The sequence below is a fragment of the Eurytemora carolleeae genome, unplaced genomic scaffold (assembly GCF_000591075.1).
Source record: "Eurytemora carolleeae unplaced genomic scaffold, Eaff_2.0 scaffold495, whole genome shotgun sequence".
NCBI lineage: Eukaryota > Metazoa > Arthropoda > Copepoda > Calanoida > Temoridae > Eurytemora > Eurytemora carolleeae.
In genome coordinates this window covers 23,262-50,032 of record NW_019397131.1, presented here as the reverse complement: position 1 = coordinate 50,032, position 26,771 = coordinate 23,262, and the positions used below count along the sequence as shown (strand labels likewise).

General features: G+C 33.0%; 4 protein-coding genes and 2 long non-coding RNA genes across 6 annotated transcripts in view; 3 read left to right on the top strand and 3 right to left on the bottom strand.

Moving 5' to 3' along the window:
- Window positions 1–9,242, bottom strand: part of LOC111712196 (regulator of chromosome condensation) — a 12,031-nt gene extending 2,789 nt beyond the window's left edge. Inside the window, exons 1-14 of the mRNA XM_023486741.1 lie at window positions 9,160–9,242; window positions 8,577–8,676; window positions 8,009–8,083; window positions 7,437–7,496; window positions 6,692–6,772; window positions 5,877–5,974; window positions 5,514–5,565; window positions 4,547–4,654; window positions 4,109–4,160; window positions 3,425–3,531; window positions 3,088–3,167; window positions 2,502–2,603; window positions 1,270–1,318; window positions 484–571 (exon numbers count right to left, since the gene is read on the bottom strand). Of these exons, the coding sequence (XP_023342509.1) occupies window positions 484–571; window positions 1,270–1,318; window positions 2,502–2,603; window positions 3,088–3,167; window positions 3,425–3,531; window positions 4,109–4,160; window positions 4,547–4,654; window positions 5,514–5,565; window positions 5,877–5,974; window positions 6,692–6,772; window positions 7,437–7,496; window positions 8,009–8,083; window positions 8,577–8,676; window positions 9,160–9,242 (1,135 nt within the window). The remainder of the gene's footprint in view (window positions 1–483; window positions 572–1,269; window positions 1,319–2,501; window positions 2,604–3,087; window positions 3,168–3,424; window positions 3,532–4,108; window positions 4,161–4,546; window positions 4,655–5,513; window positions 5,566–5,876; window positions 5,975–6,691; window positions 6,773–7,436; window positions 7,497–8,008; window positions 8,084–8,576; window positions 8,677–9,159) is intronic.
- Window positions 9,243–12,490: 3,248 nt separating this feature from the next.
- On the bottom strand, window positions 12,491–14,257 carry LOC111712203 (uncharacterized). The gene is made up of 2 exons (XR_002767406.1): window positions 14,219–14,257; window positions 12,491–13,642 (listed from the first exon to the last, which is right to left on the bottom strand). It is a non-coding gene; the product is annotated as an uncharacterized LOC111712203 (long non-coding RNA).
- A 365-nt stretch (window positions 14,258–14,622) lies between these two features.
- Window positions 14,623–19,416, bottom strand: LOC111712195 (splicing factor U2af 38 kDa subunit-like). The gene is given in 6 exon segments (XM_023486740.1): window positions 14,623–14,771; window positions 15,081–15,173; window positions 16,242–16,357; window positions 17,946–18,108; window positions 18,683–18,730; window positions 19,271–19,416. Coding segments are annotated over 6 exon segments (654 nt in total). The 5' UTR covers window positions 19,375–19,416; the 3' UTR covers window positions 14,623–14,641.
- A 2,424-nt stretch (window positions 19,417–21,840) lies between these two features.
- On the top strand, window positions 21,841–22,644 carry LOC111712193 (N-acetylserotonin O-methyltransferase-like protein). Its single transcript, XM_023486738.1, has one exon. It carries the CDS (start codon window positions 21,877–21,879, stop codon window positions 22,516–22,518), a length of 642 nt encoding a protein of 213 aa, XP_023342506.1. The 5' UTR covers window positions 21,841–21,876; the 3' UTR covers window positions 22,519–22,644.
- Window positions 22,635–24,586, top strand: LOC111712194 (uncharacterized). The gene is made up of 8 exons (XM_023486739.1): window positions 22,635–22,748; window positions 22,969–23,028; window positions 23,147–23,193; window positions 23,413–23,477; window positions 23,728–23,773; window positions 23,997–24,197; window positions 24,297–24,348; window positions 24,500–24,586. The coding sequence occupies exons 1-8, from the start codon at window positions 22,653–22,655 to the stop codon at window positions 24,584–24,586; spliced, it is 654 nt and encodes a 217-aa protein (XP_023342507.1). The 5' UTR covers window positions 22,635–22,652.
- Window positions 24,587–24,656: 70 nt separating this feature from the next.
- LOC111712192 (uncharacterized) lies at window positions 24,657–26,766 on the top strand. Its single transcript, XR_002767405.1, has 3 exons — window positions 24,657–24,718; window positions 25,270–25,364; window positions 26,728–26,766. It is a non-coding gene; the product is annotated as an uncharacterized LOC111712192 (long non-coding RNA).
- Window positions 26,767–26,771: the final 5 nt, after the last annotated feature.

The window sequence follows — 26,771 nt, the reverse complement described above, 5'->3', positions numbered from 1 at the left end:
GAACATCTTCTTGAATAAGCAATCAAATAAGTACTTATGGAACATATTCTCAAATAAACACTTCTTGGACATATCTCGAAAATTATGAATGAATTTTGATTGTCAATTGAAACATTAATCAATCTAATATTATTTAGAATGCAGAAAATAAGTTAAACTAACTTCATTTTGACGAGAATTTTTTTTTGAAATTTATGAAAAATTTGCTGAAATGAGTGAAAATAAAAAAACGGTGTATTTCCAGGATAAAAATCAGTACAATCCGTACAATTTTAGGGTTAAAAATAAAAAATCCGTACAATCCGTACATTTTGGCCACCCTGGATTTTATGCTCTAGGGAAAAAAAAATTAAAATTCCCACAATTCAGCGACTAAACCCCTCAAAAAAGCATAAAATCTAGGAACAAACCCCAAAAAATGTAAACGAGGGGAGGATGACGTTTCAGGAAAATATACATCCCTGAAAACATTTAAGATCTTACCCTTGTCTGTGACAGCAAAGGATACAGCTGTACCGCAGGCAATATCTACACACTTCATATCCTTTAACTCTGCTACTGGTACAGGAACCTAAAATTAGTATTCTCTAAAGTAACACTCGACTCCTACAGGGTGTCCCACGACACACGATATTAGCAAGACGAATGTAAGGTCGTCTTAAACCGTTGAAATAATTTTCGGCAATTACTTGTAAACCTGATTTAAGTGAAATTCTCGAGTTTCTAAAATGGTTTCTGTCTTTTTTCTTCTTTCAATTTTACCGGAGGTTTGAAAAATTTCGTTCAGACTTCCGACTATTTTAGTTTTAATTAATAATAGTAAAATCTCAACGAAATTCCTAATAGAACAAAAAAGGCAGACGACCTTTTGGAAATGCCAGGACTAGGAGAATTTTGTGGTTATTGTTTCAAGAATCATGCATGTGAAAGTTGGTTGAAGAGGGAATGTAAATTCAAAGATGACTAAGACGACTGAAATATTAACTACATTAAAAAGCCCAAAATTGAATCCAACATATATTGATTGTATTATCTGAATGATTAGCTTTAAATTTAACGGTTTAAGTAGAATAACGCAATTAAGTGAATTTATATAGGGTCTAGGCTATTAGATAATAAAGCACTTAGTGTTTTTCAGGATTTACTCCTTATAGACGCAACAGCAGAATTCAATAAGGGATAACACTATACCTCCTTTCATTTTCGCGAACACTCCCTTTAAACAAATCCACAAAACATTTTTAATGAAAATATAGATAATAGCCTTACCTTGGCGTCTTCTGCCCCTTCTCCTAATCCCAACCTTCCATACTCAGATCTACACAAACAAAAATTAAGTTGCCCTATTTTCAAACTCTGTTCAAAAACCGAAAAATATATTTTAACTGGCTTTCAAGTTTCTTCGTTTAAAAGCCAAAAAATGCCACAAAATTAGACAGCACAGAAATGAGCACATGATGAATATCTTATTTTAAGACGTAACAAAGTCTGGGTAAATATATTTTTTAAGCCTTTAAGGGACTGCATCTGTATGCCTGATTCATAAGGTCCTACGACATCTGCTCTATTTCCATTTGCTCTATGGTCATTTGCTCTAGTTCCATTTGATCTATGAAGTCATTTGCTCTATACGTCATTTGCTCTATATTCAATCTGCTCTATACCTCATTTGCTCTATGACTAAACACGTCATTTGCTCTATAATCTAAAAATACACTATAAAATAGCTTTTATTGGAATTCCTAAGCGTAACTTGACTATGAAATGCGGGATTTTTTTGGGAAAATTCGCAAATTGCAGTTTTAATCAGCTCTTCAAAGTTCAACATGACAGAGAGACTGCTCAATAATAAGAGGGGTAAAAAAGCCTAATATGTGGTGAAAACTATATTTAGCTTGGTCTCACACTATGCACAAATACCAGACAAACAAAACTATCTCCAGGAAGTTGGCGGAATAATGAAACTGTAAGAAGAATTGTAAAATGTAAAATTATAGTTTTAATATGATTAGATACTTGTAAAATATGTTTATAGAGCAAATAACGTGTTTATTTATAGAGCAAATGTTGAGTAGAGCAATTTGACCATCACAGTCATAAAAATGTTTATAGAGCAAATGACGTGTTATGTCATAGATAAATTGACGTATAGAGCAGATGACATATAGAGCAAACGTCGTGATCTATGAGCTATAGAGCAAATGGTTAATAGAGCAAATGGAACTAGAGCAAATGACCATGGAGCAAATGGAATTAGAGCAGATGTCGTAGCGCCGATTCATAACAGTACCCTTTTGAGTTATCTTTTAATGTGGAAGCATGTAGTGGAAGTTTTAAATTTTCATCACTATTTCTAAAGCAAAAAGTGAAGAGAAACAACAATTGGAAGTACTCAATATAAATAACGTGGAGCTCTTTAATTCTTTATCAGACAAAGCTTTTAAGGTTTATGTTGTGAATCGGACATGCCACTCTTCAAATGGAACCATTTGACGGTTTACCTTCCAATAGCGTGAACTGCTCCTTGACTACTTGAAATGAGCAGAGTATGATGTTGGCCTAGAACTAGAGTATCCACCTTACTCGCGACCAAAGAATCAGATCTAACAATTTTCACATATTTTATTTTATTTTCTTTCTTTTCAACTTGTACCTGTGAAGATAAAAACCCCGAATAATTGGAAACAAGAAGAGTGGGGTTTCTCACTTAAAAAATCTTTTTATCCCAGATGTTGGAACTTTTCTGGGGTTTTGTTCGCTGAATTGGGGAAATATTTTATTTTCTATTTTTATGTCCAGTTTTAACCTTTTTCCCCACTCAGCGCATCATGATATATTGGAGTGGGTGGGGGAGGGGGTAATTCTTGAAAATATATATCCCTTGAAAACCCTTAATTATGATTATATTAGACCAAGGAGTAAGGCATCCTCCACACTCACGCCCAGCAAGGAGTGGTACTGTCACAATGGATAAAAATGCAAGAATTAAACATTAATTGGGACGATAACGCCTTTATTTACTTACTGTTACACCAAAAAATTAACAATCTAATTTAATCTAATTATTGATCATTTTTTTTTAATTACCTCGTTGGCATGAAGAAGAGAAGTCCTGTATCTAACCCCATCTGATTATAATTGTTTAATCCCATCACGAGAATCTCATCCTAATCAATCAATCACTTTATCAATCAATCAATCAATCAATCACTTTATCAATCAATTCGTATTCCTAGGGATTCATATCCAGGAAAATAAAAGAAATGATGACCTAATGAGGGAATAAATCAAGGAATAAAAAAATCAAAGAAACAATTTAATGTTAAAAAAGGCTAGAAAGATTAACAACATGAATTACCAACAGAACAAAATTCCATCTAACCAACTGGAAAAAGAAATGAATAAAAATAAATAAAAAGCATACCGCTGTACTTCTAACAATAGTATTATAGCTTCCTGCCCAAACGTCCTTGAAAACTGTAGATCTAGCTTTAGCATGAATTTTATCCGGGGTCAGAAGATAATCCAGTCCTAATAATGATATTCATCATAAAAATAACATCAATAACAACAATAACATTCAAATCAAATCAGACTTTCATGAACGTCCTATTTCCATGACAGTAACCAATGACAGCGATAACAACAATGACAACAAATAACAATAATAATGTTAAGAAAAACAATAAAAAAATATTTGAAAAAATAAGAATAACAAGAAATAACAATATCACCATTTTAACTTTAATCATGATAACAATAACACTTTATTCATAATAACAATAACAAGAAATAACAATAATAACGCAATAACCATAACAACAAAAACAATAACCACATGTTTAAAGGAACCAAAGCAGTAATATCAACTGACAAATCTGTTTCCTTTTTAGCTCTTTCTAAAGATATTTGCTCGTCAAAGTCACCAAGTTAAAAACAAACAGATACCACAGTAAAAATAATAAATTTTAAGCGCAGCGATAAAATTAAGGAAATCCTTTTCATCCTTGATCAGGATAGGGTTTCTAGGGTACTGTTAAGGATCGGACACACCAATATATGAACTGAGGGAGACATGACGCTACTTGAACAGTCCATTAAACATTACCTCGTCTGCCTCCTCTGTGTGAGAATCTCTCCGGAACTCGGCCCAATTGACCCTAAATCAAGGGGTTCTAATTTTATTGTTCAAAAAAGCATTCCCCCCACCCCCGTAAATCAGTAGTGAAGACCTAAACATAATTTTAGTGTTTGTATTGTTGTATTAGGAATATCAAAAATAGGAAAAAACTTGTTATAGAATGTCTAACTTTTAATTTTCTCTCAAATTTTCGGAAATAATTTTTATAATCCTCAAAATCTACTTCTTTCCCTAATACAATTTTAGGAAAATATACACTCCTGACTAATAAGGATATCGGGTCATTTTACAATTGACGAATTTAGACGAAAAATGCAAAATTGCAGGAATTAGTTTGAACTTGTACATTTAGTATAAACATAACATCCCATACAAAATATTTTTGATAAATGTATCCAGCTTTACCTGTTCTGCGTTTCCTAGCGTATATACATCTCCTGACACAGTTAGTGCAGCAATATGGTCGGACCCACTTGATATCTTCTTTATGGAGATCCCTTCCAGAATACGTAGCTGAATATATAGACGGATAAATTAAATAAATAAATAAATAAATAAAGAAAGAAAGAAAGAAATAAAGAAAAAAAGATAAAAAGAAAGAAAGAAATATGGTCGGACCCACTAGATATCTAGTTATGGAGATCCCTTCCAGAATACGTAGTTGAATATAGAGATGGATAAATAAAAGAAAGAAAGAAAGAATCTGAAAGATAGAAAAGCTTAAAAAAAGATGGATAAACGAAAGATAAGTTAGCATAGATAGAAACATAGGAAATATACGCAAGCTTGAAGACCCAAGCGCTGCCCACTGCTCAGGTTACTAATTGTTACTCCTGCCGTTTACCCGCACTTGGACGATTTAACCGGGAAACTAAATTTTCGCTTTGAAATCGACCCTCGCAACCTAGAATTAGATCGACCCCACCACTACTTTATACACATACATTTAAACAGTTTGTTTTTAATCTTTGTGAAGAAACAATCTCAAGGAATAATAATTGTCATAAAACATTTTTTTTAAAAGTGAATATTTGCAAATTATCCTTTTTCCATCTCATAATCTGAGTTCGTTTCCCTTATGTCCATTTGACAATCCAAATTTTTTTATTTTGTTGTGGTTTTAAACATCAAATATTTTTTATCGATTTTGATGGTTATTATATCGTTAGAACTGACGAGGTTCAACCCAGACCGAAATTTATTTTCAATAAATGGGGAACTAACATCTACTTTTTTTACTCTACAGAGGATTGGTCCATCACCATCACCGAATTTAAAAAATGCTAAAAGTTAAAGGCGTCGCTGTGAACTAGTCACTTAAAACTGACAGTCCCATTAAGAATATAGCAATAAATAGAAATATATAATTTACCGGAGTTTTCTGAATTCCATTTTTAGTTAGTCCAATAGGTCCAGAGCTATCCCTGAACACACAAGTTTATTTAAGTTTATTTTTGTGAATAAAAAAATCATTTTTTACGTTTTTGTTTTATTCACTGCATTGGGAAAAATTAATTGATTTCTTAGATAAAATAATTAAACAAGGGATGTAAATTAGAAGATCATGTAAAAATCCAAATAAAATATTTGTTTAAAACAAATTTACCATCAATTTAATTTTCACCCAAAGAAAATCTACTGTAATGTCATTGAAAAAAAAGTAAGGCTTCCCACCTCTCTCTAAAACTTTAAAAAAGAATATTCCATGAAAGTTAACCACCAGGTATTCACTAACCTGAATGTACCCCAAGCAAAAACCCTGCCATCCTCAGTCAGTGCCGCAGTATGAGAGTCACCCGCGCTCAATTGAACAATTTTACCATCCAGGCTCACCTCAAATGTTTAGTTTACCAGTAAAACATCATACAAATAAGTACATTTCATATTGATGCGGATCCGGGTTCGGAATCCGCCCTGAAAAAAGGTTGATCCGGATCTAGAGAGGACATTTTATAAAATTCTCATTTTTCAAGATGTATTTTCAGAGCAAAAAGTTTTGGTTGATATTTTGCCCCATGGATCCGGAGCCAGGAAGCCTAAGCACGGATGAAATTATTTTTCTAAAAAGATCGAATTTAAAATGGATATTTTACTTGTCAAAAATCTCATCTCCCGTATTATGAATTCACCGTATTATAATATCATTTGAAAACCTAACATAATTTAATTTACTGAAAGGTCAGATGAACTGATCTCTAGTTGGCAGTTTGACCGACTTCTCTGCAGTCAGCTGATTAAAACATATTTCGCTCTAATATATTAGTTTCAGTGCTCAAATCAGGGGTTTACAGGGTGGCCCACAAAGAATAGGATTTAAGAAAAGACAGTACGGAATTATAATGCCTGTCTCCTTAAATTTAGGTTTTCCTGTAACTGTAATTTTTTTTCTTTGTCCAAACTTTTAAAAACATTAAAAAGACTATATTTTCGGCAGAATACTTAATCGAACTTATGATAGTTTTAAAATGTCGTATTCTTCCGGTCGTCTTTGCAGTCCAATACTTTTCTACACATGAAACAATCCTTCTTATAAATTAATTAAAATCAAACCTTTCCTGGGATGAAGCACTCCTCTTCCTCCTCAACGACACGGCCTAGCGATCCCTCGTCGTTACACCCGAAGGTGTACACCTAATCAATCAATCAATCAATCAATCAATCAATGAACAAACTTAAAGTTAACTATTCGAGTATCAATTAATCTAATCAATCCAAAAAAACTGCTCGTGCAGACAGAACTAGGTCATTTGCATTCCCCATTCGAAAGTTAGCTTTGTCTGATTAAGTATGAAATAGACATCTATGTTTTTGTTTCTTTAAAATGTTAATTTAATTCGCGGGTTCTCTGCAAAAATGACTTGTGCATTTCTTGCTTATTAGAAGCAATGAAGAAATTATCAAACTTTAACACTTTTTGCGTAAGAAAAACTTTAGCATTACTAGCCTTAGAGTGCGCTATGTCGCGCCTATCTTCTAAATTAATTGTGAACATGTTCTCTTTGTGTACATCGTAAAACAAAACAAAAATAATTCGCGGATTTTCACAAAAAATTTNATATATACCTGGGCAGCAGAGTAGATACTAGCGGTAAGGTAGCTGATGGCCTTACCATAATAAAGATATATACCTGGGCAGCAGAGATACAAACAAACAAACAAACAGACAGACAAGAAAAAATTTATAGATAGAAGGTTTAAATGGTACCCTTGTAAATTGGGAACAGTCAATTTTGCATGGAGGGTTACTTCGAGGTTACGCGTGCACAGTCCCTTTAAAACTGTTGTTTCCACTCACCTCCCCAGTTTTGGTGAGAACTGCTGTGTGCATACCTCCAGCAACCACATCAACAGCATCCTGGTAAATGAGCATGTTAAAAATAGAACAGGGGAAGGAATAAAATATAACCCCCGTTCCCTTCAGAAATTAGTATTTCGAGTATTACTCGCGAAGCGCTATAATTGATAATGAATACTGGCTTCTCGATTAGCAAAATTTGATCCAAGCAAAACACGAATATATTGAATCTCTTGAGTATATGGGGAGAGAACAAAATGTAAAATAAGAAACAATCAATTATCAGTGTTTTATCTAAAATTCGTAACACTGAAAATACGATAATGCCAATAAACCTGTACGCAATTTAAACTAACATTCAGGGTAAAGGAAATTTTGAAAATTCCACGGTTTTCTTTCAACAATTCTGATTTCGGTTTTGAGATCAAAAGTTTTTCCTGTGTGGATTTTATTTTTCCCTTTGGATTCGGATCCAGAGTCAAAATGTTTCGGATCATATACACTAATATCTTGCTATTGCGAAAGGGGGCATGGAATAAAAAAAAATCTCCTATTCTCTGAAGATTGCTGACCTGTATCGAGGAAACATGAGCAGGTTTATTTCTCTCCAGGATATCCTCGCCTAAACCAAGCTGACCGGTGTCTCCCTAAACATTCAGATAGAATTAATTCGTAATTTACGTCACAACTTTTCTACTTCAATGGATAATAAAATTTAAGGGGTACAATATTCAGAATTGACCCCCCCCCCCTGAAGATGTGAGGTCGAAAAAGTAAAGGCAAGGTTTTTCATCCTTTGATACGTTTCCCTTAACAATTATTTATTTTCCAGTTTCTCCCATTTCAGCGAATAAAACCCGTAAAAAAAAACAAGTAACCCAAAATAATTTCAAAAAGGGAATAATTTATTAAGAAAATATACACCCCTGTTATCTCTAGGTGGATTTCCTACATTTTCTCGGATTTAACCTAATATCCTTAGTGTTACGCAAATTATAGAAAATAACATATAAATATTATTTATTTCGCCATTTGAAAACTTTCCCGAAATTGAAAATTCGCCGATAAGAACAGGAAAATCTGTGTTAGGTCGTCAAAAGTATAGAAAATGTATTTGAAAACAAATCGTCGACGAATCACCTGTCCTAGTGTGAGAACGTGGCCGAATCCCCGATTATGACGAAAGTCCAATTTCAACTTTTTCACTGAGCCTTCAACAATAGATTGCCTTCCGCGTTTCCTAATAACAAGTTAAGTTAGAAGTTAGAAGTAAAGAAGTTAAAGACAGCACCACGTGAGTATTTTTTACATAACAATTCCTTAGTTAAGTTGGTTGACTTTTTATTGTAAAAGTTTAGTTTCCAGAAACAGCTAGTGTACAAGAAAATGTTTCTTCTGTACATAAATTTTGCTCATTAGTCTGTCAGCATCCGAAACCGTAAAAACGGACCGATCTGGTCCAAATTTGTTTGTGGCAACTCACAAGACCCTAGGGAAAGGTTTATGATGTATTATCATAAAAAAAAACTTGGCCCGTGTAATGACCACGACGTTCGTGATTAATGAAAATGCGCAAATTTTAAAAAGAAAAATCGGCGAAAAACGATTTTCAATCAAATACAGCAGCTTGAAGAGGAACAGTTTAAAAGTTTATGCTAAAAAAGGGAGCACGGAGCGCCCCGAAAACCTAGTTATATAACAACATAACAGTAGTTTAAATTACCTGGAAGGGGGAGCTTTGGCTTGAGTTTCCGCTTTTGAATCAACCTCCTGGGGAAAAATATTTTTCAAACATTGCCACTCCATTCAACATTTGTTAATCATTTTGAACACAGGACAAGATATAGTCAAACATTTTCAAGACCTTGTAATTTATAAAATTATTATTTTCTCGTTTAAATACTTTCAACAATCTGGATATTCAGTTTGAACTTCTACAATTTGATCAAGCAGAATTCTTGAATATATTAACAGGAAACACAACAATTGAGCAAAGAGCAATAAACATAGACCTACTTTAATCAAGCCACTAGTAATGCCTAATTTACTTTAAATAACATCCAACAACTCATAAGATAACATAATGTTGTCTTACTGTTTCACAGTACCAATGTACTTTCAATAATATCGAAAAGGGATGAACTATATGCATTATAAAAAGAAATTTTATAAGAACCAAATTATATGGGGGGGGGTCCAAAAATCGTATACTAGGAAATTACCATACAAAGTAAATATTTATTTTGAAACAAAAAATACTTTAAATCTATGTAAAGTACAAAATGATAGGAGAGGAGGAGGGGGTCCAAAAATCGTTCGCTAGGATTAGGAAAGACCCAACCTCAAAAATTGGATGACAATTGACAACGGTACCCTCTCAAATATATTACTGGGCAACATAGTAGAAAATGCGATTCAAAGAAACCACGACCTGTATATATCAATTTTCAATTAACAAGGATTTCACAAAAAGTTTTTTTTATTATTCAAATCTTTTTATTGATCAAAAAATACATAGTTAACAAAGTAAACGTTATATATATATCAAGAATACGTACATTTTGATTTTATTATTTTACATAGGGTATCATTTATTTATGTATAGATCATAAGTATTTGATAAATGACACAGTTTTCATGTATTAATTTTAAAGTAAAGTAAATTCAGTAAAGACAGTAAAGTAAAGTAAACTGGCAACATATAATGAGAGCTCGTAGGGATTGAGAAAAACATTTTCACTTTTTCAAATCAAAAAAAGGCCGATTTGCAACACGTAGCATAAGGCAGAATTTATGAAGATGATACGAAAAAATACGAAAATATAAAAATATTAAGAGAACAAGATGCGAATATCGTACAAGAATAAGAGAATAAGAGAATAAAGGAATAAGGCGATACACCATTAAGTAACCAATGGAATCTCGTCTTGAAATGTTAACGTCGAGAGGTGTTTTAAACCTGGGTATAAATAATAGAACACTATAGAACGAAAAAAATGTTTTCAATGAAAGACCTTTTTGTATATTTTCTGAAGCTAAAGCATTAGGTTGTAATATAAAGGTCGATTTAGAATATGTAGGAAGGAACAGAAACAGAAACTTTGACGTGGACCAGAATGAATTGCCAAAAATACAAAAATTGGAAAAATTGAAAGAAGATGAGGCGATTCACCAGTAAGTAACCACTATTATCTCGTTTTGAATTTCCAACGAAAAGTGTTTAAAACAAGATAGGTTAATTATGTGAGGACTAGTTATATGAGATCCATGTATTGACTTAAGCTGAGTTTAGTCTTTTACAGAAACATAAGATAGACCATTATTAAGGACGAGAAAGAGTATATTTACTAATGAAAGAAGACTAGAACCGCGTTTCACCAAATTAAATGTAGACAAAATATAAATAACATTTTTCAATTAGGATATTTGCTGTAGCAAGAGTTTTCATTTTCTAAATTCTTAGAAATTTCCTTTGACCAATTAATTCTGAAACCTTATATACAGTGTTTCACCATGAAAGAAAATTATGAAAAATATCGAAAGAAGACTAGAACGGCGTTTCACCAAATTAATTGGAGACAGAATATAAATTAACATAACAAAGGGCGCTTCACCGAAATATTAGCATGTGCATGTTAGAACTGCAGCTTTAACGCATAACCTGTGTAAACTTGCACTTTTTGGAATTTCACAAAAAGTATTATTCACATGGAGTCATTTGATGGTTCATTGGAATTCAATCCTCTGAAGATATACGGTCTTCGGAAAGGCGGAAATATCATTTATTTAAATTAAATCACAAAATATGGATTACTTCTTTGATGTAATTGAACATAATAAGGTGAAAAGAATAAACCTTCAATAAAAAAATATTAAACCGAGATCTGCACTGCTAACAGATTGCGTGAGAGCTGTGACCGGTTTGAAATTTGCGGCATTTTTTACAACGAGTTGCGCGGGGGATTTAAATTTTTGATGGGAACAAACTCATATTTGGATATGTCGTCGTAGTTTCAAATTTAAAGCCCGCCAAGGATACAGGAGATACAGAGATATATACAGGGTACGTCCCACATCATATTAGACCGAGAACGGGTCTAAATTACGATTTTCGGGACTAATTAGAAAATTTTATTAGAATGAATCATTTTAAAAAATAACATAAGTCTTATACAAGAATTTTCTTGCGGAAAATGAAAAGTTTTTCGAGTATTAAGGGTTTATTTTGGTGTTAAAGATTGGAGATAATCTAATATAATATGGGACGCTCTGTAAGTGTGTCCGAAAAAACATAATTGAAAATTTTTCTTTTCAAAGTAATTATCGTTTTTATTCATTTTTTTGTGTGTGGCAGATTATGGTTTCTATTCGGGTTCACACTTCGTTTTGATCGGGCAATATATTATCTGTCAATATTCAATCATTTCTTTGAGATCAATATATGGTTCCTCCCAAGGTTATAACGCAATGAAAGCTATTTCAGAGGTGTACGCATCTTTTGTACTGCAGTGCACTGTCTCTGGGCGTTAATGTAAACACAAGACGGATGTCTATTCTTGACATGGATCCATCTTACACATAGAAAATCAATGAAATATTCTAGTAATAGGAAACTAATATGTGAATTATCAAAACTTAAACTTTTAACCTCCTCGGATACTAAACGAACACTGATGCATCTATTCTTGTTTACAAATTCCGCCCAGAGAGAACAGGTTTCAATATGTACGCAGAGTATAAGCAACTGCAATTAACTTTCCTTGCACTATAACCTTGGTTCCTCCGATCCCACCTAACGATAATGTTCTAATTGGGTGCACGAACTTAAAGACTTAACAAGCTAGTAAAAACCCCAAACAATTGTTGTATAAATGGCCAGAAAATATATTCTCACTTTCTAGGATTAAAAATTTAGGGATTTAACTTACCCAAGCGTCCCATATCATATTAGATTATCTCATTATCTCAAAACGCGTTGACGCCAAAATAAGCACATTACTCAAAAACCCTGGCATTTTCTCTAAGAATTTTTAATTTTCTTATACAATATGAGCTGAAATGATTAATTTATTCTTTATTTTCTGACTTTCTTTTAAATCTTAATTTAAAGCTATAAACGATCTAGAATATGTTGGGACACTATATTTATAATAAAGTTGTTCTTTCTGCTATCTACCAGACCAATTTTTATAACGACGTTGTACACTTGAATTAATGCTGCAAATGAGGCCGGGATTTTCTAATTACGGATTTTTAATCACATGACTATGATAAATCGTTAATTGTTAGAATTGTAGATTTTATGTTACGTTGGACTAGCTGGACAGTGTTACAGTTGGTTTAATAAAATTAATATGGGAAGAGGTTCAAATCTGTGGAAATGGGCAACAGTTATTTAAGCTTTGTTCAAAAACTAAAATATTATGAATAGATAATATATAAAATGGACTAGGTTGAAGACGGAACGAATAAATCAAACAATTACTTATTTCATAATAAGTCTTTATATTGGTTTTATAAATTACTTTATTTGCATTTGCAATATCGAACATTAAATATATAAACTTTTTCTCGAATTTAGCTTAGATCCTGATAATTCGAAAAATCAAACAAAAAATCGTTTCAGGAGAAAAAGAAATTTTAACCTCACAATTTCGGTGCAAAAATTTCGAAGCTAGACTTAACTTTGAAAATAAAAATATATCAATCAGTGTTTATTTTAAGAAAGGTTGAGAGTACATTATTTAAACATCAAAAGTCACACGATAAATGGTAACCCCCCCCCCCTCCCCCCGTAGGAATTTTTAAAATGTTTTTCCGCATTTATCAAGAACAAATAAAAAAGTAAATGTATTAATCAGCTGAATAGTACTTGTAATCAGCTGAATAAAAGAATCAGCTGAATTGTTCTACTAATTATTTGATGTTCTATTAATCAGCAGTTGATCTAGTAATCAGCTGCATTGTTCTACTAATTAGTTGATGTTCTATTAATCAGCAATTGATCTAGTAATCAGCTGAATTGTTCTACTAATTAGTTGAGGTTCTATTACTCAGCAGTTGATCTAGTAATCAGCTAATTTTCTAGTAATCAACAGTTCTAGTATCGTCCTCCCCGCTCCCTACTCCTGCTTCTGCTCCTATCTTCCTCTTTAACCCTGCTGGATCTATCTCTGCTACTCCTGTCTCTGCTACTGCTGCGCCTCCTGAATGAAAATAAAAGTTTAGTGACTTGACTGAAAAATTTCCAGCGACCCTCAAGATAGCAATTCCCGATTGACAACAGTACGCTTGAAATCTCTATATGAAAATAAGATTGTTTTTCTAGATCTAAAAGTTTATAATTCTGTGTCCTCCTGCAACAGAAATGCGCAAGTCACTTTTAAACATCATTAGTTATTTTAAATTATAAACCTTGATATATAATTCATAATTGATCAGACAAATTTTTTAAAGATTCAGTTGTGAATCAGGCATTGTCATTATTGCAACGATTACTACTAGAAAGTACCTACACAGACCCTTTAATTTATTAACCAAATATTTTATCTCGATTTTCTTTTTAAAATATCTAATATCTAATTAGAACGCTTATTGCTTATACATTAATCTATCAATTTACTTCTAAATCGTAAATTCTATTTAAACTGAATCATGGACATTTCGTATTTGGCCTTTTATTATCAAATTTTCATATCACATATTGTTAAATCATATTTTTTGTTTAATTAAATAGTCTCATCCTTAACCTTACCTGTCTCCACTCCTATCCCTAACCTAACCTGTCTCTACTCCTATCCCTAAACTACCCTTGTCTCTACTCCTATCCCTAAACTACCCTGTCTCTACTCCTATCCCTAAACTACCCTTGTCTCTACTCCTATCCCTAAACTACCCTGTCTCTACTCCTATCCCTTAACTACCCTGTCTCTACTCCTATCCCTAAACTACCTGCCTCTACTCCTATCCCTAAACTACCTGTCTCTACTCCTATCCCTAACCTAACCTGTCTCTACTCCTATCCCTAAACTAACCTGTCTCTACTCCTATCCCTAAACTAACCTGTCTCTACTCCTATCCCTAAACTAACCTGTCTCTNCCCCCTTATCAGCCTCGCCATAGTGAAATTATAAAAAAATCTGGTATTTTAAGGTCCGAAGATTTCTAAAAAAAAACTTTATAAAACCCCAGTGAAATACTATGATTTATACTTTAAGATCTACAAGATCGCCTCTGGTCCTCTCGGCTCCGCCTCCCTTCATACTCCGCCCATATAGCTCGTGGCGGAGCTTTCGGCTGATCGGCTTCAAGTGCATAAAGTTACAGAAACCGGACCTAAAGAACTCAACTTACATAATGAAATATACGATTCACAGCGGTACCTTGACACCACAGTCAATCATGAACATTTTAGATATCCATGATTTACTTGTTTTCAGCTATACAAATGAGGGCATACCTCATTGTTGACCGGACAGAGGTGTAAAGGGTACCGTAGTTAAATTTTGCTTTCAGTCCCTTTAAAAGTAACAGTAAAATCTACAGAAAAACTCCTCAACAACTACAAACACTGCTTGAAAATTGATCAAGACAAGAAGTAACAGACAATAAACAAATTTGTCAATTTACAACTGACTGCCCTACCTTGTACATTCTCCTGTCTCGTATTGTCTGCAGCAGGCCTCCCTGAAATCCGTGACCGGGGTCAGCTCAGCATAGATGGGTCGACCGCCAAACCTGGGACGAAAGGTCAAAATTAGAAAATAGTTTGAATATAATTTGAAATTGATTTAAAACTAGCTTAAAAGGTCCAAACTAAAAACGGTCTAATTTCAAAAAAGGTCAAAACACTAACATGTCTCTACTCCTATCCCTAACAAACCCTGGCATTTTCTCNTAGAAAAGGTAAAAGCTAGAAAAATGTCAAAACTATAAGAGGTCTTAACTAGAAAAGGTAAAAGCTAGAAAAATGTCATACGAGTCAACAATCTGAGGAAATCTTTTTTTAATGATGTTTTTACAAGATTACAAGAGATTTACAAGATTTACAAGAGAACCCTTTGAACATGAATTTACTGCCGCAAGCCGTTTATTTTTTTTTTTTTTTTTTTTTTTTTTGCGAGGATTGGGGATGGAATTCCAATGAATCGATTAAATTTAGTCATATTTTTTCCCTAGTAAAGAATATTTTATCCCTGGTAAGTGATATTTTATGTGACTGGTTAATCTTATTAAACCCCAGGTTAATTATAAAATACCCCTGGTAAATTGAATTATACTCCTGGTAAATAATATTATACCCCTGGTGAATCATACCATACCCCAGGTGAATCAAATTATGCCCCGGGTGAATCATATTATACCTGGGAATTAAATTATACCCCTGGTGAATTAACATACCCTGGTGAATTAACATACCCCTGGTGAATTAACATATACCCCTGGTGAATTAACATATACCCCTGGTGAATCAAATTATATCCCGGGTGAATCAAATTATACCCCGGGTGAATCAAATTATACCCCTGTTTCTCCTGCGGTTGGAGGTCAGAAGGGCAACAGTGAACTCTGATATTATAAGCATTAAATAAGGATAAGTATGGAACTTTATATTTCAATACTATATTCAAACTAATTTTTTTTTCTTCATTAATTGGACCAAAAATGAGTCAAAAAAAATAATATTCATCTAACTTTGAAAAATAAAATTCATTTAATTTTTCTCATAGACTAAAAAATATTCTTATTTTGTGAAAAAATTAGAAGCACATTCAACATTTTTTTTTAATGTTCAATTGATCGTACCATCTATTGTTGAGGTCATTGACTGCCTTCTCGGCATCCTCCTCCCTCTTAAACTTGACGTACACATTTCCAACCAGGTGGTCACCCAGGTTGTCACAGACATTCATCTCTTCAACCTACACGTGTATTTGTAAAAAAAAGGCATGTATGATTCACAACGGAACCCTCTCCGTGCTAGTGTACACTCGCGCGGTTTCTTGACACCTAATTTTCCGCTAAATAAATAAGAATATCTATGAAATCCTTGATCAAGGTTAAAAGGGTATCTTTGTAAATCGGACAGCCACTCTATTAATGAAGGTCAATTGAAACTACGCTTACAGTCCCTTTAAAAATAATTTTAAAAAATTCAAATCCAATTTCAAATCCAATTTCAAATTCAGTTCGTATCAATTTCATGTATCAATTTCATATCAGTTTCAATTTCATATCCATTTCAATTTCATATCAATTTCATATCCATTTCAATTTCATATCCATTTCAATTTCATTTCAATTTCATATCAATTTCATATTAATTTCAATTTCATATCAATTTCATTTCAATTTCATATCAATTTCGATTTCATCTCAATTTCATATCCATTTCAATTCCATATCAATTTCATTTCAAGTTCATATGAATTTCAATTTCATATCAATTTCATTTTCATATAAATTTCAATTTCATATCAATTTCATTTTCATATCAATTTCATATGAATTTCATATGAATTTCATATGAATTTCATATGAATTTCATATGAATTTCATATGAATTTCATATCAATTTCATATCAATTTCATATCAATTTCATATCAATTTCATATCAATTTCAAATCATATAACTTATCTAAATTAATTTTTGTATTCATTATTTTGAATTTAATACATCAGTTATATTCAACGGTGGTGTTAAGCTGTTTCATATGAATTTCATATGAATTTCATATGAATTTCATATGAATTTCATATGAATTTCATATGAATTTCATATGAATTTCATATGAATTTCATATGAATTTCATATCAATTTCAAATCAATTTCATATCAATTTCATATCAATTTCATATCAATTTCATATCAATTTCATATCAATTTCATATCAATTTCCTATCAATTTCATTTCAATTTCATATCAATTTCAATTTCCTATCAATTTCATGTCAATTTCATGTCAATTTCATGTCAATTTCATGTCAATTTCATGTCAATTTCATGTCAATTTCATGTCAATTTCATGCCAATTTCATGTCAATTTCATGTCAATTTCATGTCAATTTCATGTCAATTTCATATCAATTTCATATCAATTTCTTATTAATTTCATAAAAATTTCATGTCAATTTCATATCAATTTCTTATTAATTTCATATAAATTTCATATCAATTTCATATCAATTTCATATCAATTTCATATCAATTTCATATCAATTTCATATCAATTTCATATCAATTTCATATCAATTTCAAATCAATTTCAAATCATATAACTTATCTAAATTAATTTTTGTATTCATTATTTTGAATTTAATACATCAGTTATATTCAACGGTGGTGTTAAGCTGATCAAATGAGCTAATTTTAAAAATCATCTGTCAATAAACCGCCAAGCCGTATTAACAAAGATTCCAATTCGTCCTGAAAACTACCAAACCGGCTCTCTTGAAAAGTACTAATCCGTCCTTAATTAACGACTTATTAGTCCTAAAAATCTACAAACCTGTCCGTATTTGTCCTCGCACTCGACAAAAACGTCCTCAAAGAAGTTGTCATAATGCTCCTGCATCTCTTCGTCTGTCACATTAGACAAATGAGAACCATCAGCTGTCTAAAACAGATAATATAAACATGACAGATATGGTATAATGGAATAAATCGGAACTCTGTCAGCTGTCTTGTAAAGATACAGATGAGAGCCTTTAGCTGTAAAGAATACATTTTTGACAGACGGGAGGAGCAGTCATCTGTCTGAACTAGAAAGATGGATAAACTTCAGAATGGAGCTGTCAGCTGTCCAGTGGTGAAACATGGGACATCAAATTTTTCATTCTCTTTGATACTTTTCCCCAAAAATCACTTATTTCCCCCCAAAAATCATTTATTTTCTCCTATTCAGTGAAAAACCTCTAAACAAACTTGTAACTTCTGGGGAAAATAAATGACTTTTTAAAAGGGGGGAATGATTAATTAAGAAAATATACACCCCTGCAGCTGTCCGGAGCCCAGTCTTTGTTAACCCTATTCAGACTGACGTCTGGTTTACCCAAAATACAAGTCGACAACATTTGATACATTTTTGGAAAGCCCTTGGGCTCTACTTTAATAATATGCAAAATAATTTGCAAAATTGCAAAATATCCAATATTCCTTTCTTTAATAAGCTGAAGAAGTGCAACCTAGAAAAAAGCGGGGAAAGGTTATAGGAAAAATAAAGGGGAAGATAGGGAAGGGGATGACATGGATAAGAATGAAAGGGGATAGAAGGAGAAGTGTTTGTTATGAATCCTAAAACATCAAAATCAATGAACTTAAATTGTCATAAATTGTTGAAACAAAACATGTGAGTCAAAAAAAGTGTGATTTGATTCCAATTGTTTTTGGTTCTCCAATGGGCCAAAAGAAAATCGTCGAACCTTTTCTTCACTCAAAATCAGAAGTTCAGAAAAGCAAAAACGAGTATATAAATTATTTCTATCGAAATCAAAAATTTTATTAAGATTGAATCAAAGAATCGCCTAAAATTCGCAAAATTGTAATAAAAATCCGCAATTTTTAGGTTTGGCGTAATTTTTACGGAGAAGTTGTTTAAATTCTCTTGTTCCTTTCTTTATAGTATATTAAGTATTAAATATACGCTTTTCAGTTCAAACCTTATGAACCATTGAAAAACAATTTTTCCGTAAAAATCATACCAATTTAAAATTAAACGGCTGGACCGAACCGGATTTAATTTATGAGTAAAGTCGGCTAAAAAATCATAAATTTTTTTCAGATATTTTTTATTCACGGGCAACGTCGGAAATTATATTCCATATTATTGCTTACCTTGAACATCTTTCCCCGTGCGTACACGCACCCATCTTGAAGAAGAAGGAGCAATTAACCTTGTCCTTCTCCGTTCCAAATATACTTGCTAGATATTCAGCCATTTTTATATTTTAGTCCACACCTGAAATATTAGAATTTGTAATAGAAATGAAAAATATTAACAAAGCTTTAATTAAAACAAACAAGGATAGTAGTTGTTCTTGAGCACTCTATCTTAATAAACTGTTATCTTTTTAAATGAATTAACAATTTAATTGAAATCTTTTTAAAAGATCTTCAAAGAAAAGTGTTTAGGTATATTCCTAGAGAACGATTTTTGGACCCCCCCCCCCTCCTAACAATTTTTTACATGGTTCTGACAGGCAGCAGCGCTCGGCCCAGAAAGTGTCTTAACTAACCTAACCCGTGGCCGCAGCGCTCGGCCAAGAAAGTGTCTTAACCTAACCTAACCCTAAATAACAAACAAAAAAATAATAATAAATTTGCTGAAAAATAAATGGTCATGTACAAAATTGATAGGAGGGGGGGGGGGGGGGGGGGTCCAAAAATCGTATACTAGGACAGACCCAGTGTTTAACTGTTTCAGGTCTTTTTCAATTGACGTAAGAATGTAATAAAGTTTTTCCAAAAAGAAAATTCTATCCTTATTGTAATGACAACACGCAGACGGAATTTTCTGGAAGATGTTAGGACTGCCGGCTGAATCAGTAGTTTATTAAGGACCAGGGATGTTTTAAATATTTTTGGGATAATTAAACAAACTTATCTCATCAATATATTATTATGAAATAATTGGACCCAAAAATATTGTTGTTTTTGTGAAGTATAATTAGTTTTTGTACGTACTTATTGCGCGAAATTCAAATTTTTAAATGTCGTCTTTGGATAAAAATCATTCTACCTGCCAACAATTGCCCGGTTCATAGAACAAGCTGTAACTTGCTGTAACTACGACTATGATTTCCAGACATAGCTCTGAGCTCTGATCTCAAAATTGGATCACACCTCGTTCATTAGTCTCAAGTCATAGCATTTGATAGCTGTGACTTCGAGTCGCAGCTAAGCTGTAATCCAAGCTGCGAAGTCATGGCAATTTGACAGCTTAAATTGAAATCTTACTGGGCATTTGCACAAAAAGCGATCTCTTTAATAAAGTCGTCTTTTAAAAAAGGACAAAATTTTACCAAAAAAATCTGTATTACAAAATTTCAAGATACTAAATTCTGAAAATTTCATCATATTTTGTTGACAAATTTGTCTAAACAAAGAGTAAAGTTCTTAAAAAGTAAATTTCATGTCTACTTATTACTAAAATTTATTCATAAAAAAGCGAAAGCAATTCCAAGATAATTGTTGATAAACAATTCTATAAAACAAAGCTACTTTCTCCCCGAACTTTGATTCTACAAAAAAAAAAAATATTATGCAAATGTTCAGGATACTATAATAGATCGACTATTGTAAATTTAATCAAATTGGTCCCGTTTTAATTAAGTAGAAATGACGATTGTAAATGGAAGATCCTTCCCGCGGAAGACTGAATTGGGATGTTCGGAAGATCCGATCTTGGGACGCGCATCTGCCGCAAATAGGTATAATGAGGTTCAGAAGCTGTGCGGGGGAGGTTGTCTTCCCTCCCTCGTCAGGGGTTAATTTATGTACCGAAAACGACGCTCGAATGTCAGCTTAACGGGTTAATTTAAAAATACTTAAAACATGGGGGTATTTTTTTTAATTTATAAAGAGAATAGTTCAGTTAAATGAATATTTCTTCAAAAGGATCTTAGTCCTTATCCTTTTGAACGTAAGTCAGAATGAACATTAGTCCAAACGACCAATAGTCCAATTGATATGACCCCAAGTACCAAGCGCAGAAGACGACATAGTGTAGGATTATTTTCCTCCATATTAACCCAAAATTTTAGGGAAGATATTAAAGCCCTAAAAATTTTTAATGAATATATTTTGATCAGATAAATATTTTGAATTGAATAAAAAAGCGAATATCAAAAGACAGGTGTTTTTTTTTCTGGCGGAGGTCATAAAGAAATTAAAGAATGCCCCGTAGTATTTTGTCAATAATCTGAAAAATCAGCTGCTTCCAGCGATTCTAGCAAGGCAGCCGGCTATCACAGCAGCCAGTAACTTCGTACCGTTAATTTTAATCTTGTCAGTGCAATAATTCTGCAAAACCCCTCAATTGGCTGAAATAAAAAACTTCAAGGAAATTATAAAGAGATATGATTTTCCTTTAAAATTTCTTTAAAACCATTTTCCTTTCTCCGGATGCCGATGTTTGTACTTTGTAGTGTTATTTTTCTGGATATTTGTACTTGTCGTTTAATAATCCGACAGAATGTATATGCTAGCTTCAAAGTCAATCGTGAGGTTTATGTATTTATATTTTAGCATATTACATATTATTTAAGGTGCATCTGATATGTTTTCTTTGGTCTGTCCTTGTATACGATTTTTGGAATGAGATCAAGCATTGATCTTGATATTCACATTATCAGAGTTTACAGCTCTGTACAGTGTTTTTGGTCTTTTTTTTGGAGATGAACATTTCCCAGATTATTATTTTTATTCAGAATAAATGTAAGATGTTGGAACCATACAGACAAGTTCTGAACAGTACCCGGATAGTGCTAGCCAGTGCATCTCCGCGTAGAAAAGAGATTCTAGAGAAATTAAACCTGGATATAGAGATACTTCCGTCCATACTTCCGGAGGATTTAAGTAAAGAAGAATATGGAACTAAACCTCACGAGTTTGCCGTGAAAACTGCTGAGGTGAAGTCGGAAAGTGTGTTTGAAAGAATAAAAGCGGAGAACTCTAAAAACCTTCTTGTTATCGGCTGTGACACCGTGGTCTCCCTACATGAAACAATTTTTGGTAAACCGACTTCGGTAGAAAACGCGGAGTCCGTTCTGAGCAAACTAAGCGGTCGGAGTCATGATGTGTACACAGGAGTACATCTGATTCTACACACTGACCAGGCTGTACATAAAACAAGTTTCTTTGAGAAGACCGAGGTTGAATTTATGGACATGGATTCGGAGATTATCCAAGCTTATGTACGAACAGGAGAGCCTATGGATAAGGCCGGAGGATATGGGATCCAAGGTTTAGGAGGAACCCTAGTGAAAGGAATCAAAGGGGATTACTACAACGTGATGGGATTCCCACTCCATGTTTTCTGTGTTCATCTTCTAATGCTACTTAAGAATATAGAAAATAGCTAATTGATAATCTAACGTTCTATTTATATGTGACCCGTCATTAAAATTATCGTGCAGACCATAGTCTCTGTTACTCTGATGTTATTTTTTGTTTTGAATTGGTTGGATTAGATTTTTCTATTTTCAGAATTTGGAAAATGTCTCGAGAAGGTTTCCCTGGTGGGTGCAATCCAGCAGATGTTCTTTACAAGCTTGCACACAGTCGTGGGATCAAAGCACCAATCTTCGAAATGGTAAAATAACGTCACATAGAGAGCGGTTGCAAAAGAGAACCAGCAAAAATAATGAAAAATAATAATTTTTATTATTCTTTGCATAATTATTGATAATAATTTTTTTGTTTTTATGTAAAACCCTGCAAATTTTGAACTTTTCTCCAAATTTCATATTTTTATTTTTAATAATTGCCCCACAAAATATAATATTTTTATTAAAATATTTTTATTTTTGTAGATTTCTGAGCAAGGTCCTCCTCATGCTAGAACTTTCTCCTGGACCTGTTCCTTCTACGAGGTTAGTCAATCAGGGGCGTAAACAGGGAACAAAAGAATGAAAATTTTTTTTAACCCCTCCCCCCAGGGGGGGGATGGGAATTCTGAAAATAGACACCCTTTTAATTAAAATAATTTAGGGAAAATATCAAGCTATGGCAGCTGGTCGGAGTAAGAAGGAGGCTAGGTACAAACCTTATTTTTTATACTTAAGATGTAAATTTTTTTCGAATTTTGTTCTAATTGTTTGCTAAACCCCGTTTGTCTTTAAAACTAGGGGTTTTAGATTTGATATCCATTACTCAATAGATAGTTATAATTTGGATAGGTTCAATTCGATTCAGTTATAATTGATTTTAAAGTATTTTTTATTTATCTTTAAGTTATAATTTGATTGATTGATCAGGAACGCTGTGGCTAAAGCTTTAATTGATCAGATTGATCTAGAACAACTCCCAGTCAAACCTAAAGGTAAAGCAAAACTCCTGAAAAAAGATTAAAGCAATGCTACATGTAGAGATTAAAGCAATGCTACATGTAGAGATTAAAACCATTAAGAAATTTTAAAATTTTTCAATACAAAGCCACCCCTACCCCCTAATTATAAAAAAAAACTTGACACAAAAGAAAATTCCATTCTTACTCATCTTTTTTTGACGAAAACGTAGTTGTAAACTTATTGTGTCACAAAGTACAGTAGATCATTTCTTTAATATTTCAGCAAGTATGAACGGCAGAAATGGTAATGCTCCCCTCAAGAGAAAAATGTAAGTGATAAAACATTGTCATATTTTGGGTCAGGCTTTCTGACTTGCCGATTGAAAAATTAAAAAATCTGCCAATTTTGTTTTGAAAAAATCCGCCAATTTAAAAAGAAAATCTGACAGTTTTTTAGGAAGATCTACCAAATAAAAGAAAATCTGCCAATTTTTAGCTGAGATGAAATAGTGATAAGGTCAATTCTTATGAAAATCTGATTTGTTTGTCCAGGGAAGAGGTGGAAGAGGGAGGAGAAAAGAAAAAGAATAAGAACAAGAAGAAGCGAGGACCTGCAGATTTTGGGAATGATATGCCCTTCCCGATCGGGTTTGGTATGGCCATGGGAATGCCAATGGGCATGCCAATGGGTATGCCGATGGGAATGCCAGGGGGAATGCCAGGGGGAATGCCAGGAGGTCCAATGGGAAATAGGTAACATTTTGTGTTGATAACAAAGATTTAGTTTCCGTGTTCATTGGCAAGTATGAATACGTCAAAAGTTCATTTAAAAAGCTAAATTTTAATATTTAGGTTCCCAGTTGGTGGTGGAAGAGGTAGAATGAATATGAGAATGAACAAAGATGTAAGATTTTTATATTTACTTTTACTCATTTTGGTCATTTTCTTCATAAAAGAGAGATCTATTTTTTTCCCAAGTGAATTTAGATGTGGAATTGGAATCATCCTTTCAAGGTTGAAATTTTTACGAAGTAAATATTTCTTATATTTGTCAGGACCACCAGGTTGTAACCAAGCATAAGTTGATCTACCCCAGCAAGGAGGAACTAGGCCTGCTCCTACAGATGGCTGATGCAACTTAACAGGTAGGACGGATATATTGCTGGAGTAGCTAGAGTTGAAGATTTAGCTAGAGGTCTATTTTTAACAGTAGGATGGATATATTGCTGGAGTAGCTAGAGTTGGAGATCTAGCTAAAGGTCTTCTTCTAACAGGTAGGACGGATATGTTGCTGGAGTAGCTAGAGTTGAAGATTTAGATAAAGGTCTATTTTTAACAGGTAGGATGGATATATTGCTGGAGTAGCTAGAGTTGAAGATTTAGCTAGAGGTTTTCTTTTAACAGGTAGGATGGATATATTGATGGAGTAACTAGAGTTTGAGATCTAGCTAGAGGTCTTCTTTTAACAGGTAGGATGGATATATTGCTGAAGTAGCTAGAGTTGTAGATCTACTATTTTAGTACTACGTACTGTATTGTACGGTACTGCACTTTACTGTACTGTATTGTATTTTACAGGGGATACAGTTTTAAGCCAGGTAGTAATTTGTAAACATATTTAGTTCAACTACTATTTATTTACTGAACTGTATTGTACAGGAGAAAGAGTTTTAAGCCTGGTTGTAATGTGTAAACATAAACCTACAGTTCTACTACTATTTATGTACTGTACTGTATTGTACAGGGATAGAGTTTTAGCTTGATTGTAATGTGTAAACAAACCTACAGTTCTACTGCTATTTATGTACTGCACTGTATTGTACAGGGGATAGAGTTGTAAGCCTGGTTGTAATGTGTAAACATAAACCTACAGTTCAACTACTGGAGAGAATAGCTACTGCAGTTGCTGAGGACTTGAAGGTAAATATTCCTCACATTTCTTATCCTATTTATTATAAATCATCTAAGGGTGGCTTAAAGATATCATCTTTAATCTTAAAATACTATTTAATTACAAAGAATACATCAAAAAAGGTGGCACGACTGGCAAGCTTTTAAATCAAAACCTTAGAATTCTTGCTCAAAAAGAAATAAAGAGAAAAGGAACTTTTTTGTAAAGTATAGTGGATCTTGATTATTAATTCCAATTTTGGGTTTTTTAATTTGAGGATAAATTAAAGTTCAGGGTCTTACCACAATGGGATATCAAAGAGGAATTTAATTTATCCGTAGATCTGCATAAGATGGAGATCAAATGCTTGATTCCGGGTTTCACAACACATAATTTCTGACCTCAGGAATTATTTTTGGTTTATTATTTTTTCATGTATTATACTTGTAAAATTCAGTGCTGAGGATCCATTTAATTTTGATGCGGATCCGGATCCTGGATCCGCACTGGAAAAAAATGGATCCGGATCCAGGTCATTTGTTTAAGATTTACTGAATTTTTTTACCAAAAAATAATTTTCAAATTTTTTGTTTATTTTTTTCGCTTATTTTTATCCTAAAACTTGAACCATTCAGAAATGAGGAAATTTTTATAATCTCTCTTTTTTCAAAAGTTCAGAATTGGGGTTTAGAAGTTACAAAGTTTTTTTTGTAGTTTTTGGTTGATATTTTACCCCTTGGATCCAGATCCGTGGATCCGCATATTTTTGCGGATCCGGATCCAGGAAGCCAAAATCTTGCGGATCCAACGGATCCGGATCCTAAGCACTGTTAAATTGTATGAGGACGATGCACGTACACGGTGTCCCACGAAACAGTTTTAACTTGGTTTTAACTGGTTTGCCAGCCACCGGTAGTATCTCCTTGATCCCCTCCGGCCTGGGGGGATTAAAGGTCAGGCAGTGGAACAGGTACTTCCCGTATCTCGCTGCGATCTAGGGGGTCTCTTATGTTCCTTTTGGTGAATAGCTTAAAATGTCTTTTTCCATAATTTGAACTTGTTTGATTCCAAAAAGAATAAAAATATATATTATAGGAAACTTAATATTAGCATAGCAGATTTCATCAACGAAATAAACTGCAAAATGTCTTTATATTTAATACAGTATATGGAAGAAAACATTCATAACTATTCCCCTACGGTCATGTTTCGTTGGACACCCTGTATAATTTCCATACTTTTAAGAAGTTTTCATGTTTATTGGGGCACCCTGTATTATCTCCTAAATTGATAATTTTAGAAAAATCCTTTGAACCCAAGATGGTTTATGATTGGTCAAGCTTGTTTTGTTTTATTTATTTTAATTTAATTTAATTTTTTTTTATTCTTTAGGAAGTGTATGAAAAGGATTTGAAGAACGAAAACACTAAGGTATT